The sequence below is a fragment of the Cetorhinus maximus genome, chromosome 22 (assembly GCF_964194155.1).
Source record: "Cetorhinus maximus chromosome 22, sCetMax3.hap1.1, whole genome shotgun sequence".
Lineage (NCBI taxonomy): Eukaryota > Metazoa > Chordata > Chondrichthyes > Lamniformes > Cetorhinidae > Cetorhinus > Cetorhinus maximus.
Window position 1 is genome coordinate 5,660,773 of NC_135900.1, and position 18,026 is coordinate 5,678,798.

General features: G+C 46.5%; 1 protein-coding gene across 2 annotated transcripts in view; it reads left to right on the plus strand.

The window, feature by feature from the left end:
- Positions 1–770: 770 nt before the first annotated feature.
- LOC144696420 (CD9 antigen-like) overlaps positions 771–18,026 on the plus strand; it is a 29,941-nt gene continuing 12,685 nt past the window's right edge. Inside the window, exons 1-3 of one of the 2 annotated variants that reach the window (XM_078567676.1) lie at positions 771–1,273; positions 12,482–12,584; positions 16,323–16,420. In XM_078567676.1, the coding sequence (XP_078423802.1) occupies positions 1,211–1,273; positions 12,482–12,584; positions 16,323–16,420 (264 nt within the window). In that variant the 5' untranslated portion in view covers positions 771–1,210. The remainder of the gene's footprint in view (positions 1,274–12,481; positions 12,585–16,322; positions 16,421–18,026) is intronic. The other variant, XM_078567677.1, reaches the window with a different exon arrangement.

An 18,026-nucleotide genomic window follows, 5' to 3' on the forward strand; every position in this document is an offset into this window, starting at 1 on the left:
AGCACAAAACAAACCTTCCAAACCAAACTTATAAATCAAACCATTCAATATTTCATACAAAATTCAACAAATCACCCTTCTGCATTCCCTTGACAAATTTATTAGAGTTCTGTGAGGATGTGTAACAAACAGGGTGGATAAAGGGGAACCAGTAAATTTTGTGCATTTGGATTTACAAAAGGCATATGAACATACGAACTTATGAATTAGGAGCAGGAGTAGGCCACTCGGCCCCTCTAGACTGCTCCGCCATTCAACAAGATCATGGCTGATCTGAATGTAACCTCAACCCCGCATTCCTGCCTACCCCCGATAACCTTTCACCCCCTTGCTCATCAAGAATCTATCTAGCTCTGCCTTAAAAATATTCAAAGGCTCTGCTTCCACCACCTTTTGAGGAAGAGAGTTCCAAAGACTCACAACCCTCTGAGAGAAAAATATTCTCCTCTTCTGTCTTCGATGACCGACCCCTTATTTTTAAAACGTGACCCCTAGTTCTAGATTCTCCCACAAGAGGGAACATCCTCTCCACATCCACCCTGTCAAGACCCCTCAGGGTCTTATATGTTTCGATCAAATCGCCTCTTACTCTTCTAAACTCCAGCGGATACAAGCCTAACCTGTGCAGCCTTTTCTCTTAAGACAACCCGCTCTTTCCTGGTATTAGACTAGTAAAGCATTCAATAAGGTGCCACATAAAGTGTTACTGCATAAAATAAGAGCTAAATTTAAATGAAGATTGCATGCTGCCTGCTTTGGAAGCAATGGGTGCATACGGGTTGATGGTCAATTGTAATCCGTACGCCTATTTTCAGGGACTATTGAGTTTTGATCTCTGGCTCATTTCCCCCTCTGGTACATTTACACCATATACTTTTTCTGCTCATAGTCAAAAGCCCTCTAAATCAGCTGGCCAAAAGTACAGAAGGATTCCTAGGTATAATCTACCAAAGAGGGACTAGTTTTGTGGAATATTTACACCATTAGCTTTCCATTGTTTGAGCTAACTCCCACCACTGAATCCTTCTGATTTTGAGGGCTTGTGTCGAACGTTCACGAGGGAAGTACATGTATCTTGCAACCAGTCAAGGGTGGACAGGAAGTCGCCTGCTCTGCAGATCTTAAATAGCAGTGTGCCACTCACTTTGGGCTGATTTACATTCTGCATCAAACAACACAGGGTAAAGCTGTCTGCTAAAGGATAGCCAGAATGGTGGTGTTTCAGGCAAGATGCATCAAATATTGTCTCATCGTACTCAATCTGTTATTCTCAGTAAGTTGCACTTTCTGCTTGTTTGTTGATTGTTTTTGTGTGTGTGCCTGTTAAGTTGTTTCTTAACTATGTAAGTTTTAAGAATTTCTCATTTGAATATCAGCCACAATAAGTTCATTGTCGATCTTGGGCTGTATTTTAATCTGTTGTGGGTTTTGTTTTGGTTTTATCCATTGTATGATTAATAATGTATCAAGGTCTATTTCTTTTTTTATCAAATTTCCAACACATCATCTTGAAATAACCCTAAAACGATCATGAAAATGGATGTTTCTGAAAAACAGTATTTTTTTCTGGTGTTAAAATGGGGATAACAACAATACGGAATAAGATCTCTCTCTCTTACGGTTGGTGTAGATGTTGAACAACACCCTTCTCTTACATTTGGCCGCTTGAACCAGATAACTGTGTTAGCCGTGGTGGAGTGCATTGCTGTGATGTCTCTTTCATCTTGGTGAATTGAGCACTGAGTTGTTAACATGTCCTGTGATCTGTTCTGGGTGCCCACTGCTGCACACTGGAGAATTTTTTAATTTGCCATTTGTGCACCAAGTAATCACATCTGCCACGGTTTGCTTTTTTCATATTCGTCCCTGGTGTGTGGGCATCACTGGTTAGGACAGTATTCATTGGAAAAACTCAGACCTGCTGAGTTTTTCCAGGTATTTCTGTTTCTGTTTTTGTACAGTATTTATTGCCCTTCCCCAGTTGACCTTGAGAAGGTGGTGGTGAGCTGCCTTCTTGAACCGCTGCAGTTCATGTGGTGTAAGTACACCCACAGTGCTGTTAGGGAGGGATTTTAAACCCACGACAGTGAAGGAACGGTGATATATTTCCAAATCAGGATGGTGAGTGGCTCGGAGGGGAACTTCCAAGTGGTGGTGTTCCCATCTATCCGCTGCCCATGTCCTTCTAGATGGTAGCGATCGTGGGTTTATGTGGATGAGGTTTAGGGTTGTCCAGGAGCTTTGTGGAAGATGAAATCTTTAGTGTCACACCTTTGATAAGGTTTTATTGTGTGAAGATGGTGAGTTCCATTCACTCTCCAAGCTTCATCAGGTTTGTAGTCATAATGCCAAAGCTTAAGCAGTGGGTTCAAAAGGGCTGCTGCAGTTTCCAGTGGTGTTGAAGGTTGCTATTAAGGCCTTGGTGGATGGAGAGATGGTGGCTTTCCTGGAGTCACTGACTTCCCTGAGGATTACTGCATTGTGTACAATGGATGGGGGGAGTGATGTGCGATAGCACAGGCAGAGTGTTGAGGTCAACATGATCAGTTGGACATCAACAAGTCAAGTGTAGCCACACCTTGCACAATACTGGGCTGCTGAGTACACAAGGTCCATCACTGATGCCTCAACCCTGGATACTGAATCTCCTGAGCTTGTGCTCACCAATTTCTGGACCAGGTCGACCTTTGTCTTCACTTGGCAGCCGCTTCGTTCAGAATGTGCTGGAAGGTTGGTGTGTGGTCCAGCAGCACTCCGGGTCAGGTCAGACTGGAGTTGTGTGGCACACAGTGGTTGCTGCAAAAAGTCATTTTTTGGGGGTGGGTTCGCTTAGCATTCCTGTTATCAGGGTGGAACTGAGGGACTGCTGTTTGTGAGGGTTTGGCTTGAGATTTCAATTCTAGAAATATTCCTCCTGGGGTTAGATCCCCCTTCAAAGTGGGAGTGGGAGTTGGCGGCCTTTACACAACCTCACTTAGTTAAGTGAGGACTCATGACCAAAGCAAGAGCTGAATATCGTGCAACAGTCTCCCAGCCTGCAGAGCAAAAACCTAAGAGAAACTAAGAACACAAGAAATAGAGGCAGGAGTAGACCAGACGGCCTGTCGAGTCTGCTCCGCCATTCAATACGATCATAGCTGATCTTGGGCTTCAACTCCACTTTCCTGCCCCCTCCCCATATCCTTTAATTCCCTGAGAGACCAACAAACTGTTCATCCCAGCCTTAAATATATACAAAGATGGAGCACCCACAACCTTCCAGGGTGGAGAATTCCAAAGACTCACAACCCTTTGAGTGAATTAATTTCTCCTCATCTCAGTTCTAAATGATCGGCCCCTTATCCTGAGATTGTGCCCCCGTCCCATCAAAGAATATAAAAAAAAAACCTTTGATGTGAAGATGTACTTTCTGACATCACCCCTGGATGACCTGGCTCTGATCTAAGGACTTCCCCAAAAAAGGAAATAACTTCTCTCCGTCTAACCTCCCCCTATCTACCCTATCACCTGCTTTAGTCATCTTAAATACCTCGGCCTGAATTTTTGCTCCCAGGTCCGGAGCGCAAAGTTGGTACAACTCCCGGCTCTGCAAACTCGAGCCAGGAATAAGTGCCCCGGAGGGCGGATTTTAGGTCTGAGGGCATGACGGTGGTTGGGAGGTGAGGGTGGGGGGGCTTGGGGAGGCAATGGGAGATGTGACGGGAAGCCCCATAAAGAGGTCGGAGGCTGCCGGGTGCGGAAGTGGGCTGGGCGAGAGACTGTCCTCGATGCTCCGACGCTTTGTCAAAGTTATGAAAATAAACAATGTAACAAAAAGCATCCCTCCAGCCCTCAAAACCCCTCCCCCCCTGCACAGTCCCCATGCCCTATCTATGCTAATCCATGCCACCACACGCCCCACACGGACCCTCTTACCCTCCATGCCAACCTTTGCCCTGCCACCCACCTCCCATGGCCCCTCATACCTGACCATGCTAACCTATGCCCCTCTACTCACCCTCCCACTCTTTATGGTCCCTAAGCCAACTTGGTTCCAACTCATCGAATGAAGCTTTGTGGGTAGAGTTTAGGAATAAAAAAGGGGCAGTCACGTTGTTAGGTGTTTATTATAGACCCCCAGATAATCAGCGGGAAATTGAGGAGCAAATATGTGCACAATTTGTGGAGATGTGTAAAAACAATAACAATAGGGTAATTATATTAGGTGATTTCAACTTTCCCAACATTAATTGGGATAGACATAGTGTTAAGGGCTTGGATGGAATGGATTTCTTGAAATGTGTACAGGAGAACTTTTTAGGTCAATATATAGGGGGTCCAACAAGGGATGGCGCAGTGCTGGACCTAATTCTGGGGAATGAAGCCAGACAGGAGGCTGAGGTGGTGGTGGGGGAACATTTTAGTGATAGCGACCACAACATGGTACAGTTTAAAAACAAAAAGCTAAAAGCTACTGCGGATGCTGGAAATCCAAAACAAAAACAGAACCACCCGGAAAAACTCAGCAGGTCCGGCAGCATCGGCGGAGAAGAAATCAGCCAACGCCTCGAGCCCTCATGGCCCTTCGGCAGAAGTTCATGAGGGCTCGAGGCGTTGGCTGATTTCTTCTCCGCCGATGCTGCCGGACCTGCTGAGTTTTTCCGGGTGGTTCTGTTTTTGTTTTGGATTTCCAGCATCTGCAGTAGCTTTTAGCTTTTTGTTTTTATGGCACAGTTTAAGTTTGTTATGGACAAAGAAATTGACAAGTTGCAAAAAAAATGTTTTGGATTTGGGGGAGAGTGGATTTTAGTAAAATAAGGCAGGATCTGGCCAAGGTAGACTGGGAACAGTTACTTGTGGGGAAATCTACAGAGGAACAGTGGGGGGTATTCAAAAAGGAAATGGGGAGGGGACAGGCTCAACATGTTCCCTATAGGGTGATAGGAAGAAGTAACAAGCCCAGAGAACCATGGATGACCAGAGATATTCGGGTTACGATGAGAAGGAAAAGAGAGGTTTTTAGCAGGTACAAGGGAAGCAAATCAGCAGAGGCATTAGTGGAGTACAGAAAGTGCAGGGTGGAGCTTAAGAAAGCAATTAGGAGAGGAAAGAGGGGATATGAGAAAGCTCTGGCTGGTAAATCCCAAGATATTCTATAAGTATATCAATGGGAAGAGGATAACCAGGGAAAGAGTAGGGCCCATAAGGGACCAAGGGGGCAATCTATGGGTGGAGCCAGAGGACATCGCTAGAGTGTTGAATGAATACTTCACATCCGTCTTCACCCAAGAGAATGAGGATGAAGGTATTGAACTCGGGGAGAGAGACTGCGAGGTTCTTAAGCAAATTGATATAGGGAGTGACAAGGTATTAGAGGTGTTGGCAGGCTTAAAAGTGGACAAATCTCCAGATCCAGATGATTTGTGTCCCAGGCTGCTGAGGGAGGCAAAGGAGGAGATCGCAGGGGCTCTGACCCAAATTTTTAATTCCTCTCTGGCCACGGGGGAGGTGCCAGAGGACTGGAGAACAGCTAATGTGGTTCCGCTATTTAAGAAGGGTTGTAGAGATAAGCCAGGGAACTACAGGCCAGTGAGTCTCACGTCAGTGGTAGGGAAACTATTGGAGAAAATTCTGAAGGAGAGTATCTATCTCCACTTGGAGAGGCAAGGTTTGATCAGGGATAGTCAGCATGGCTTTGTCAGAGGGAGGTCATACCTAACAAATTTGATTGAATTTTTTGAGGAGGTGACCAGGTGTGTAGATGAGGGTAGTGCAATTGATGTAGTTTATATGGATTTCAGCAAAGCCTTTGACAAGGTCCCACATGGGAGACTTATAAAGAAGGCAAATGCACATGGGATACAGGGTAATTTGATCAGGTGGATTCAAAATTGGCTTAGTTGTAGGAGGCAGAGAGTGATGACTGGAGGATGCTTTAGTGTCCAGTGGTGTACCACAGGGATCTGTGCTCAGTCCCCTATTATTTGTCATTTATATAAACGACATAGATGACTAAGTGGGGGTAGGATTAGTAAGTTTGTGGATGACACAAAGATTGGCCGTGTGGTTAACAGTGAGGTTGAGTGTCTTGGGCTACAGGAAGATATAGACGGGATGGTCAAATGGGCAGATAAGTGGCAGCTGGAATTTAACCCTGAAAAGTGTGAGGTGATACACTTTGGATAAATGGGATTAGGTAGGTAGGTCAGGTGTTTCTCAAGTGTCGGTGCAGACTCGATGGGCTGAAGGGCCTCCTCTGCACTGTGATTCTGTGATTCTGTGATTCATGCCAATCCATGACCCCTCCCCCACCATCCTTCGTTCTCACATCTACCATGTCAACTCAACCAGTATCCACCAAGGCCAGACTTCAGGGCCATGCTGGGATTGAATAAAGTTTTTAACTGTCTATTGATGAATTGACTATTTCAAAAAATACTCTTAGTGATAAAAATCCATTCACTTCATGGAATTCCTTTAATCTCTTAAGAAAATATGCATAGTTATTCATAGTCCAACATCAAAGAATTTATAACCACTTGAAGTGGCCAATCAATCTTTGAACCGACAGGTGCCCCACTGTCATAAAAATAGGTTGTGAAATCAGCCATTTTGCACTAATCACGTAATGTTAACCCACAGGTTTATGTCAACGGATAGAGCGAAATAGCAAGCCTTTTTTTAACACTGCAGGCTACTTTTTAAAAATTATTTAAAACCCTTGATAGCTTGCAGCTATCAAGTTCTCTTAACAGCTATCTTGACAGTTATTTTGACAGTTCCAGTGAGCTTGATCATTCCAATGAGTTTATGCACTTTTTATGCACATTCATGACTAATTTTAAGAACCCCAAGGAGCACCTTACCTCTCCTCCTAAAGGTGTCCCGGAAACCATGTCTTAAAGGATATCCTAACTCACCAAAGAATTCTGGCAGCTTTAAATCTTTCCTACCTGGCCTAAAGTACACTACGTGGAGGGCCCGCGCCCGACCCAATCAGGCGTGAAATCGCGCAAGATGGCGTCGGGTAAGTGTCCCAATGTCATCGCGCACTCGCACGATATTTTGCTTGCGGCTTTTGCGTGCGCCCGCCGACAATGAAGAGGGTGGTTAAAGCCCATTAACAGTGCCACCTTTGCCTACTTTTCATCACCCATCCAACCTTATGGTTGGCGGATGGGTGAATCGGCCAGGCGGCCTTTACATTTTTCATCAAACCTTATCCAAGGGTGGGATGAGGTTTCCGTGATGAAATAAAATAAAAATAAAAATCTGTGGGCAGCGTTTCTATCATCTGTATTTCAGGTGCCCGATTGTGATGCTCAGACATTTTTTTTCTGCTTTTTACAACCTCAGTGAAACATTTTCGGGTCTGTGGCTCCCCGAGGCAGAGCTCCCGCCTGCCTTCGGGGAGCTTTCCCTCAGCGCTCGCCCTCGCCCGCACCCGTGCTGATGTCATTGCCCCACCCTCCTCCCGCCACCCCCCCCCACCCCCCGCCCCACCGCACCCCGGCAGCACCGAGCGCAGTCAGCCATTTGTTTCCCGGCCAATCCCGGGCCCACCCATCGCTCCCGCCCGCCGAGCTAAAAATTCAGGCCGCTTGTGTACGGGGCAATTCCACGAGCTAAAATCGGCTTTGATAGGGGGGGCAGCTGCACTTTAACATGTTAGGTTGTGTCAGTTAGAAACTCCCCCCGATCTCCCAACCACTACCCCCGCAAAAATGGTGGAGACTGGGCTCGGACATCCAAATTTGGGCCTCAACCGCCAACCTTCACGGAGACAGAGGCCAGAAACTTTACCGATTTCGGGCGGGCTGGGTGAGAGCGGGCGAGAGTGGGCGGGCCGCCATTTTAGGTGGGCGGGCCAATTAAGGCCTGTCCTGTGTGATGGGTGGCCGCTCAGCAGGGAGAGGAGGGAGAATCAGGGGCTGGTGCTCTCTCGCTCAACGCAAAAAATCTCCCCGAGGCACTGAGCTGCCTCAGGGAGGTTAAGTACATAATAAAAGTTTATAAATAATAAAGTTAAAAATTATTTAGACATGATCAGGGACATGTTTGTGCATTGTGCAAAAATCGATTAATAATTTTATAAAAACCTTCGGGGAACCTCATCCCGCCCATTGGATACAGTTTCCTGAAAAACGCGAAGGCCGCTTGGGCTCTCTGCCTTCCCCCCCACCCCCACCGACCTCACTGTTGGACGGGCAGCGCTCTTAAATTATTTAAATTACTTCCCTAATGGCCGTAATGGGCCTCTGACAGTGCGGCGGGTACTCAGCCACCTCCGGTGTGCGTGTCTGCCGAACGAGAGATCGGAATGACGCGCGGTGACGTCAGGGCGTCACTTTCCGCGTGGGCATGTCAGGCCCGACCCCACACGCCGACGGCAAAATTCTGGCCATTCGAGACTCTCCATCTGCCTGAAAATTCAGGCCATCAGTTAAGTCACCCCTTAACCTTCTATATTCAAAGGAACACAAGTCTAGTCTATGTAACCTGTCCTAATAATTTAACCCTTTTAGCCCCAGAATTATTATGAAACCCCCTCCAAGACCAGCGTATCTTTCCTAAGGTGTGATGACCAGACTGAACACCAGGTTGGTCTCTGAGACAAAGGCCAACATTCCATTAGACTTTTACATTTTCTTTTTGAATCTGTCCACTGGCTTTTGGTGATCTCTGTACTTGAATTCCTAAATCGCTGCTCCCTCCAGTCCCCAGCTGCAGTCTATTTAGAAATTAGCAATAGTTAGTTCGATGTTAGCAACTGCTTAGCCAACTATGTTATTATTGTACTAATGACACGTGTCAAAATGCAACATGGAAATGAAGGGGGAAAAGTTCCATAAGATTCTCCCGATGCTCCTTCTGTGACTTTGCGAAAAGAGTTGTGCAAAATCCTGAATGGACAGAGCTTTTCGAGGGCACGCTTTTTCACTGAGGTGTCCAAGATTTGTCTTCTAAATTCCTGATGGATTATCGGAAAGACTGAGGTGCAAATTCACATCCAAATGACTGTGAAATTACTTCTCGTCTGTGTCCCTTTCTTTCCTTTCCTTTCCCCCCTATTCTGCCCTGCATGTTCGATGATTTCTTAATAACATTGTCTAAGATTATCTATTTCCACTGCCTTGCCCAATGCACCAATTGCTTAATATGCACCTCTGATTGACCTAAAACTGGCTTCAAGATCAATGTTTTCAGCCAATCAGGAGGCTGATATGCAAATTCTGACCCAAGCACGTCAACAGAGGCAATTATTTTGTCTGCTTTTATCCGGCAGCTTTGCTGAATGCAGGAACTAAGAATGCTTCGTTCTTAGCTGATGTGCGTCACTGACCAGACAGGTGTTCATTAGTCTTTAGTCATGGCCCATTGGCTAGCAGTCTGACCTCTGAGTCAGAAAGTTGTGAGTTCAAGTCCCGGTCTGGTGACTGTGCCACAAAATCCAGTCTGACACTTGCCGTGCAGCACCAAGAGAGTGCTACCTTGTTGGGGATACTGTCTTTCAGATGAGACATTGAACTGAACCCCCACAATGCTATTTTCATGAACAGCAGGGGGGAGTTTTCCTGGGCCAGGATCTTTAGGCCGGTGAGCAGGGGGAGGGGCCTGCTCGCCCACGGTGTAAAATGACACGAGATGACGTAGGGCGGAACTCCCGACCTCACCCCGCGTCATTTCAATTTTCAGGCTGGCGGGGGCGTAGCTGAATCAGCTGTGCCCTCGCCGACCTGTCAACGGCCTATTGAGGCCAGTTAAAAAGTAATTGACTTAATTAATGAACCCGCCCGTCCAACCTCAAGGTTGGTGGGCAGGCCGGAATTGGAAAAAGCACAAAACCTCATCCACGGGCGGGATGAGGTTTCATGAGCGTTTTAAAAAATTTAATAAAGGTTAGAGTTAAAGTGACGGACATGTCCCAGCTCATGTGACAGTGTCACATGAGGAGACATGTCAGGGAAATTTTGTTTCTGCACAGTGACCATTTTTAAATTTGGCGCCGATCTCCCTGAGGCAACACTTAGCCTCAGGGAGATGAGTGCGCTCTCTCGCACGCATGCATGAAAGAGCGCACTCTCGGCTGAGGGATTCCCCCCCAACAATCCCCGCCCCGCCCCGCACAGGGAGCGCCTTAATTGGCCCGCCCACGTAAAATGGCAGCACACCCCCAATCGGGGGCGCCGATCGGAGGCGCGGCAGCCCGCACCTGCTCCTGCACTTCTCCCCTGATGGTGGGGAAAATTCTTCCCCTAGTGTCCTGGTCAATATTTACCCCTTAACCAACATCATTAAAAAAAACAGATGAATTGGTCATTATCAGATTGTGGGATCTTTCTGTGTGCAAATTGGTTCCTGCATTTCTTACACTACAGTGACTTTACTTCATTTGGCCGTAAAGTTCTTTGGAACATCCTGAAGTCAGGAATGGCGCTATAGAAATGTTCCTCCCTTGCCTGAGCTGATGGTTTTAAGTCTACACCTTATAGGCACAATTGTCTGTCATTTTACGTAGTCACTACAACCTTACTTAGAAACACAGGAACATAGAAACTAGGAGCAGGAGCAGGCCATTCGGCCCTTCGCGCCTGCTCTGCCATTCATTATGATCATGGCTGATCATCCAACTCAATAGCCTGCTCCCGCTTTCTCCCCATATCCTTTGACCCCTTTTGCCCCAAGAGCCAAATCTAACTCCTTCTTGAAAACATACAATGTTTTGGTCTCAACTACTTTCTGTGGTAACGAATTCCACAGGCTCACCACTCTCTGGGTGAAGAAATTTCTCCTCATCTCAGTCCTAAATGGTCTACCCCATATCCTCAGACTGTGACCCCTGGTTCTGGACTCATCGGGAACATCCTTCCTGCATCTACCCTGTTTAGTCCTGTTAGAATTTTATAGGTTCCTATGAGATCCCCCCTCATTCTTCTGAACTCCAGTGAATATAATCCTACCCGACTCAATCTCTCCTCATATGTCAGTCCCGCCATCCCAGGAATCAGTCCGGTAAACCTTCGCTGCACTCCCTCTATAGCAAGAACATCCTTCCTCAGATAAGGAGACCAAAACTGCACACAATATTGCAGGTGTGGTCTCACCAAGGCCCTGTATAATTGGCAGATGGGTGAATCGGCCGGGCGGCCTTTGCATTTTTCACCAAACCTCATCCACGGGCGGCATGAGATTTCCGTGATGAAATGAGAAATGAATCGATTTCTGTGGACAGCATCTTCATTAGTTTAATTTCCAGGTGATTGATTATGATGCCTGGACACTTTTTATCAGCTTTTGAAACCTTTATTTGTTTTGCTGTTTTGGGTCTTCAGCTCCCTGAGGTGGGTCTCTGCCTTCAGGGAGCTTTCTGCCAGCGCTGGCCCACGCCCACATCGCCCACCCACCCTCTTCCCGCCCCCACCGAGCTTTTCGGCGCACGTTAATAGGCCAGCCAGTGTGGAATTTTTGTCGGGGGCCAATCGTGGTCGGCGGTCCGTTTCCCAGCCAACCCGCTGATCGCGCCCACCCACCAAGCTGAAAATTCAGGCCCTTGTAACGAAGCTGCTCCCACAAATGGCGTTAGATAGGAAATTCCAGAACACCGATCCAGAGGGTGACAAAGAAGAGGATAATTCATCTGATCATTGGCTATTTCTTCTTTCATTCTTTCATGGGATGTCTGTCCATTGCTAGTTGCCCTTGAGAAGGTGATGGTCAGCCATCAACCTGAACCGCTGTGGTCCATGTGGACAACTGAGTGGCTTGCTAGGCCATATGGAGAGAGTACAGAGGAGATTCACAAGAACGATTCCCGGGATAAAGACCTGTAGCTGTGAGGATAGATTGGAGGGGTTGGGACTCTTTTCCTTGGAGGAAAGCAGGCTGAGAGGAGACTCGATAGAGGTATTCGAGATCCTGAGGGGTATGGACAGGGTAAATAGTGAGAAACTGTTTCCACTCAACAGAACATCAAGAACTAGAGGGCACAGATTCAAAATAATTGGCAAAAGGGGTAAAAGTGATGTGGGGACAAGTGTTTTCACCCAGAGGGTGGTTGGAGTCTGGAACAAACTTCCTGAAAGGGCGGTGGAGGTAGGTTCAATCGAGGCCTTTAAAAGGGAATCGGATTGTTACCTGAAAAGAGAGAGACTGTGTAAGGTTAGGAGGAAAAGGCAGGAAAGCGGGATTAGGTGGAACGCTCTTTCTGAGAGCCAGTGCAGGCCCAATGGGCCGAATGGCCTCCTTCTGCACTGTAAAGATACTGTGACACTGTGACTGTGATTTCAGAGGACAGTTAAGAGTCAACCACGTTGCTGTGGGTTTGGAGTCACGTGTAGGGCCAGACCAGGTAAGGATGGCAGATTTCCTTCTCTAAAGGACATTAGTAAACCGTCTGGTTTAATAAGTATAATTATATTAATATTATCCACTGTTTCTGATAAAACACTCAATATTGACAGTTGTGACCTCAAGAATCATCCCTTTAATTATTGCTTTCCAGTTGCTGGGACTCATCATTTTGCTACTGGCTTTTTGGTTTCGTTTCGATGAAAGGACAAAGAGCCTTTATGAAGTTGCTAAACATGGGGAGAAATTCATAATTGGTGAGTTATTGAAGAGACATTCAATGTAGTGAGCGGAAATTCAATCGGGAACTCTGGCAGCTTCTTCCAAGTTCCTCCCAAACTATATCTCTTGCCCCCTACCCTCTGCTGGTTCCCTCACGGTTATGATCAAAACTGCTGCCCCTCGGGTTCCAACTCCCTCCAAGTCTTGTCCAACCATCACGCACTGTGTTCGCTAATGGTCCAGCAATGCCTCAATTTGAAAATTCTTACCTTTGTCTTCAAATCCCTCCATAGCCTTACCCCTTCCTGTCCCTGTGACCTCCTATTGGTCCGGGCTGATGTGTGAAGAGGACTTGGCGTGCATTAGAACATGAGGAGCAGAATTTTGAATGGCTTTAAGTTTACAGAGGGTGGACAATGGGAGGCTGCCAAGCGTGCATTGGAATAGTCAAGCCTAAGGGTAACAAATGCTGAGGGTTTCAGTAGCATAGGAGCTTAGGTAGACCAGAGTCAGGGGTGTTACTGTATTGGAAATAGGCAGTCTTAGTGATGGTGCAAAGATGTGGTAGTTTGATTATGTGAGTCTGGTAACTGACCGATGCTCACTGTGTTTGATTAGTTAAGCCTGGGTGTGGACTCAGAGAAAAGTAAATAAAGTTGGGAGACAGAGCTGAAGCATGGAGTAGACATTTTAAAACACTGTGGATAAAACATGTTACACACATAGAAACCAGTGTCATCTCTACATGGTCCAAGATATAAAATATATAACAGTTGGAAGCTCATTTTGAAGTCAAATATGATGTAAATGAGGGATGTTCAAGAGGCCATAACTGGAGGAGCAAAGGAACACAAGGATCTCAGTGGGCTGTGGGGCTGGAGGAGGTCACAGGGATAGGAAGGGGTGAGACCATGGATGAGGATTTTAAAATTGAGGTGTTGCCAAATCAGGAACTAATGTAGGTTAGTGAGCACAGCGGGTGATGGGTGAACAGGACTTGGTGTGAGTTAGGACACAGCAGAATTTTGGCTGCAAGACGCTATTTTTATTTATGAAACTAGACAATTTGCTGACATATTTACTGATGTCACTGTGAAGTTAATTCATTTTGTTTCCTATAAGAGACAAACTTGATGATTTCAGGACTGAGGTTGGGAAAGGTTATTAAAGGCCATTAAACCAAGGTGAGCAGATGGAGTTAAGGTATAGATCTGTTATGATCTAATTGAATGATGGAACAGGCTCAAGAGTCTCATGTGTAAGACCTGCTCATGGTCCAAAACACCATGGAGATGTACCACACCGCACCCCCCCCCCCCTCCCCCATGTGTCTCTATTCTAGTGTGGTATCTGTAGTGACCACCCTTCCTTGAATACATGCTGCTGATGTAAAAGTGACACGTACTCACGGGAAATGATGCAGTTCAGATTCGCGGGAGTCCTGATAGACCAGGTCTGACAACAAGCTAATCAACAGGAGCTACATCCTCTCCATCCTGTCAGATTTGGTCAGTGTCGGTATTTAAACAATGATAAGGACTTGCTGGGGTGGTAGTTCCAACCCAATCCCTTCCTTCATTTGCTTAACTCTCGGTCCGAATCAAATTCATTTCTTCCTATTGGCCTTGGAGTGGGTGCCGTGCCGATTCACCAGAATGATACCTGGGATGAAAGGGTTCAAGTGTGAGGACAGTTTGCATAAACTTGCTTTATAATCCCTTGGGTTTAGAGGGCTGGGGGGGGGGGTGATTTAACTGAGGTGTTTAAGACGATTTGAGGATTTGTTAGAGTAGTTAGAGAGAAATTATTTCCTCCGGTGTAGGGGACAAAACCTTAAACTTAGAGCTAGGGGGTGATGTCAGGAAGCACTTCTTCATTCAAAGGGTAATCAAAATCTGGAACTCTCCCAACCAAAAGGCTGTGGGTGCCGTTTTGGGGGAAGTGTGGGCTGGGGGTGGGTGGTGGTCAATGGAAAGTTTCAAGGCAGAAATTGAAAGATTTTGCTGGGTAAGAGTTTCAGGGAATATGGAGCAAAGGGAAGTAAATGGAGCTAAGGTATAAATCAAATCGAATGGCGGAACAGGCTTGAGGGGCCAAATGGCCTATTCCTGCTCCTCCCCTTACTCCCCTACTTGATCCACCACCACTTCAACCCCAAGGACATCTGAATGATTTTACTCTGAGCTGTAAGTGGGTCTGTGAAAGACAGTAATAATGGAAAGCCTGCGAATACTTTCTGTTGATCTTGCAAATGAATTTCCCCTGTTCTTTAATGGCGATGATCAGAGTGACGCATTAAACCTCTGTCCAAAAACAGGGACTGAAATTGTTCAGAATTCTTGTGAAAAATCCGTTGTTGCTCATTAAGGTTTTCTGTGCACTCCGAAATTAAACCCATCCGGTAGGATTGAACTCCTCTTCTCAGTGAGAGCTCGATGCAGCAAACCTCCATGTGGAATACCCATCTGGCTTGATTCATTGCTGCTGCTGATCATAGTGGGACTATTCGATACTGAGCACTGATCCCACTCCTTCCTTCCCTTCCGCCCCATTCTTCCTTCCCTCTTCTCCTCGTCGCCTTCCTTCCCTCCTTCCTTCTAACCCTCCCGCCCCATTCTTCCTTCCCTCTTCTCCTCGTCTCCTTCCTTCCCTCCTTCCTTCCTACCCTCCCGCCTCATTCTTCCTTTCCTCTTCTCCTCCTTTCCCTCCTTCCCTCCCACCCCATTCTTCCTTCCCTCTTCTTTTCGTCTCCTTCCTTCCTGGCCCATTTTTCCTTCCCTCTTCTCCTTGTCTCCTTCCTTCCCTTCTTCCTTCCTTCCCTCTCGCCCCATTCTTCCTTCCCTCTTCTCATTATCTCCTTCCTTCCCTCCTGCCCCATTCTTCCTTCCCTCTTCTCCTCGTTTCCTTCCTTCCCTCCTGCCCCGTTCTTCCTTCCCTCTTCTCCCCATCTCCCTCCTTCCTCTTGTTCCTCCATTCTTTCTTTCTCACCCTCCTTCTTTCTTACCTCCTTCACTGCTTCCTTTCCTTAGCTCTTCTTTCCTTTCTTCGCTCACTCCTTCCCCTTCCTTCGTTCCTTTCCTCCGGCTTTCTGTTCTTTTTTATACGATGAGGTGAGATGAAGGGGGTCGGGGTGGTGGTGGGAGGAGGCCCTTGTGGAGCGTAAACACCGCCATGGAACAAAGGGACTAAATGGTTTATTTCTGTGCTGTAAATCCTATATATGTGCGGAGTAGAGGGCGGGTGTAGGCGGTCGGGATTGTGGGACTGAGAGAAGTGATGCGGACGCAGAGCTGGGTGATATCAGTGTGCATGTAGACAGAGAAGCCAGCCCATGTCTGCAGATGATGTTGCCGAGGAAGAGTAGCAGAAATTACAGGTGACCCAGGGTGTGTCCTCGGGGAATCCTGGAGATGACACTGCAGGAGATAGAGGCTGGCTGGATATATGCTGGCTCTGTGCTTGGCGGGAGAGGGTGGCCCCAAACAGGACCACAGAGGAGAGCTGGAGGCAGGAGGTGGAACAGTCAGCTTTTTCAGTCCCCGCAGAGGGGTCAAGAAGGAACAAGACACCAAGGTGCAAGTCCTAGAAGAGGTTCTGGACTGGAACTGTTTCAGTGATGTGAGATGAACAGGAGAGGTGGGAGTGGGGCAGGGAAGACGGCGACACACCGAAGGGGAAAGGGAGGTAAGCGATTGCGGCAATAATCAAACACAGGGAAAGAAAAGAGCCTGTGTTTTACAATTTGACAATGATAATTCCCACTTTCTCTCCAGGTATTTATGCCATGTGGGCAGCGGGAGGCTTGCTGCTGGTTGCCGGTTTCACAGGATACTTTGCTGTAACTCGGGAATCAAAGTGTTTACTGTGGGTTGTAAGTAACACTGGTTAAACTTGTAGCACTGTATGTGGAATTTGGAAATGTTGCCAGTGCCGGTGCAGGTATAGCAATAAGACTAAAAATGACTTTATTGAAACTGAATTATACCATTGAAGGTGTTGTCTCCATACAGACTGTGTGTATTTAGACTGTGTATATATGGACTGTGTGTATATGGACTTTGTGTCTATGGACTGTGTATATATAGACTGTGTATATATGGACTGTGTATATATGGACTGTGTATATATAGACTGTGCATATATGGACTGTGTGTATATGGACTTTGTGTATATGGACTGTGGGTATATAGACTGTGTATATATGGACTGTGTGTATATTATCCATGTATTCCTCTCTATCTACCTATTAATGCCTTTCAAAATTCTTAAAACCTCAATCAAACTACCCTTAACCCTCTATAAGCCTGGTTTATGTAATCTATCTGCACAATTTAACCCTTGGAGGTCTGGTAACATTCTGGTTAACCTACGCTACACTCCTAAGACAAATATATCCTTCCTAAAGTGCAGTGCCCAGAACTGTACTCTGTACCGCAATTATGGTCTAACTATGGACTTGTATAGTTGTAGCAAAACCTCCCCTCTTCTTTATTTTAACCCTTTAGTCATAAAAGCTAATATTCCATTAGTCTTTTGGATTTTTTTTTGCACTGACCACGACATGTGCACATGGGCTCTGAATGTTTTTAGACCTCCACTGTTCCTAAATTTTCGCTTTTTAATAATACACAGACTTTCCCTTTATTGGTCCAAAATGGAAGATCTCACACTTGTGCATTGAAATCTGTTACAGTTCTTCCCGTTCACTTAATCAGTCAGTAGTTCTGTGTTTTAATGCTCCCATCTACACTATTTACCATCACTGGAAGCCTCGGGTGTATGGGTCACTATTCTATTATCTAAGTCACTAATAAATGTAGTGAATGGTTGAGGCCCCCCAGGTGCACAGAAACTTGTAAATCAGTAGTTACCTCCTTCCAATTTGATTGCAAGTTCATTTGGTTGGATCTTTGCCCCGCACTGAGGTTGGGGGGATTAGGAACATTAGCAACCCCCACCTCTCTCCCAGTATACTGGTTCCCCAGGTCCATCCACCTCCAGGCCCTTCTTGTGGAAGTGGAATCAGGGCCGGCAGTGCATTTAAGAATCACCCACATTACTGTGGGGCTGGAGTCACATGTAGGCCAGACCAGGTAAGAACAGCAGATTTCCTCCCCTAAATGGCATTTGTGAACCAGGTGTGATTGATGATAGTTGTCATGGTGACCATTTATGCAACTAGCAGATTGAATTTGAATTCCACCAATGGCATGATGGGATTTGAACCCCCCCCCACTCCCCCACCCCCCCAAGAGCATTAGCCTGGGCCTCGGGGTTACTCGTCCAGTGACATTACCATTTCACCACCATAGCCCCCATGTAGCCAATCAAGCTCATTAAGAGCCTTATTGAGACCAATTAAAAGAGGCCAGCTAGAATCTTCCAGTTGGCCTCCAGGTTCCCGTACTGACAAGGGGGCAGTTAGGTACCTGGAGTTGCCCCTCCTAGTGGCAGGATGAGGTGGGCCAGAATGCCAG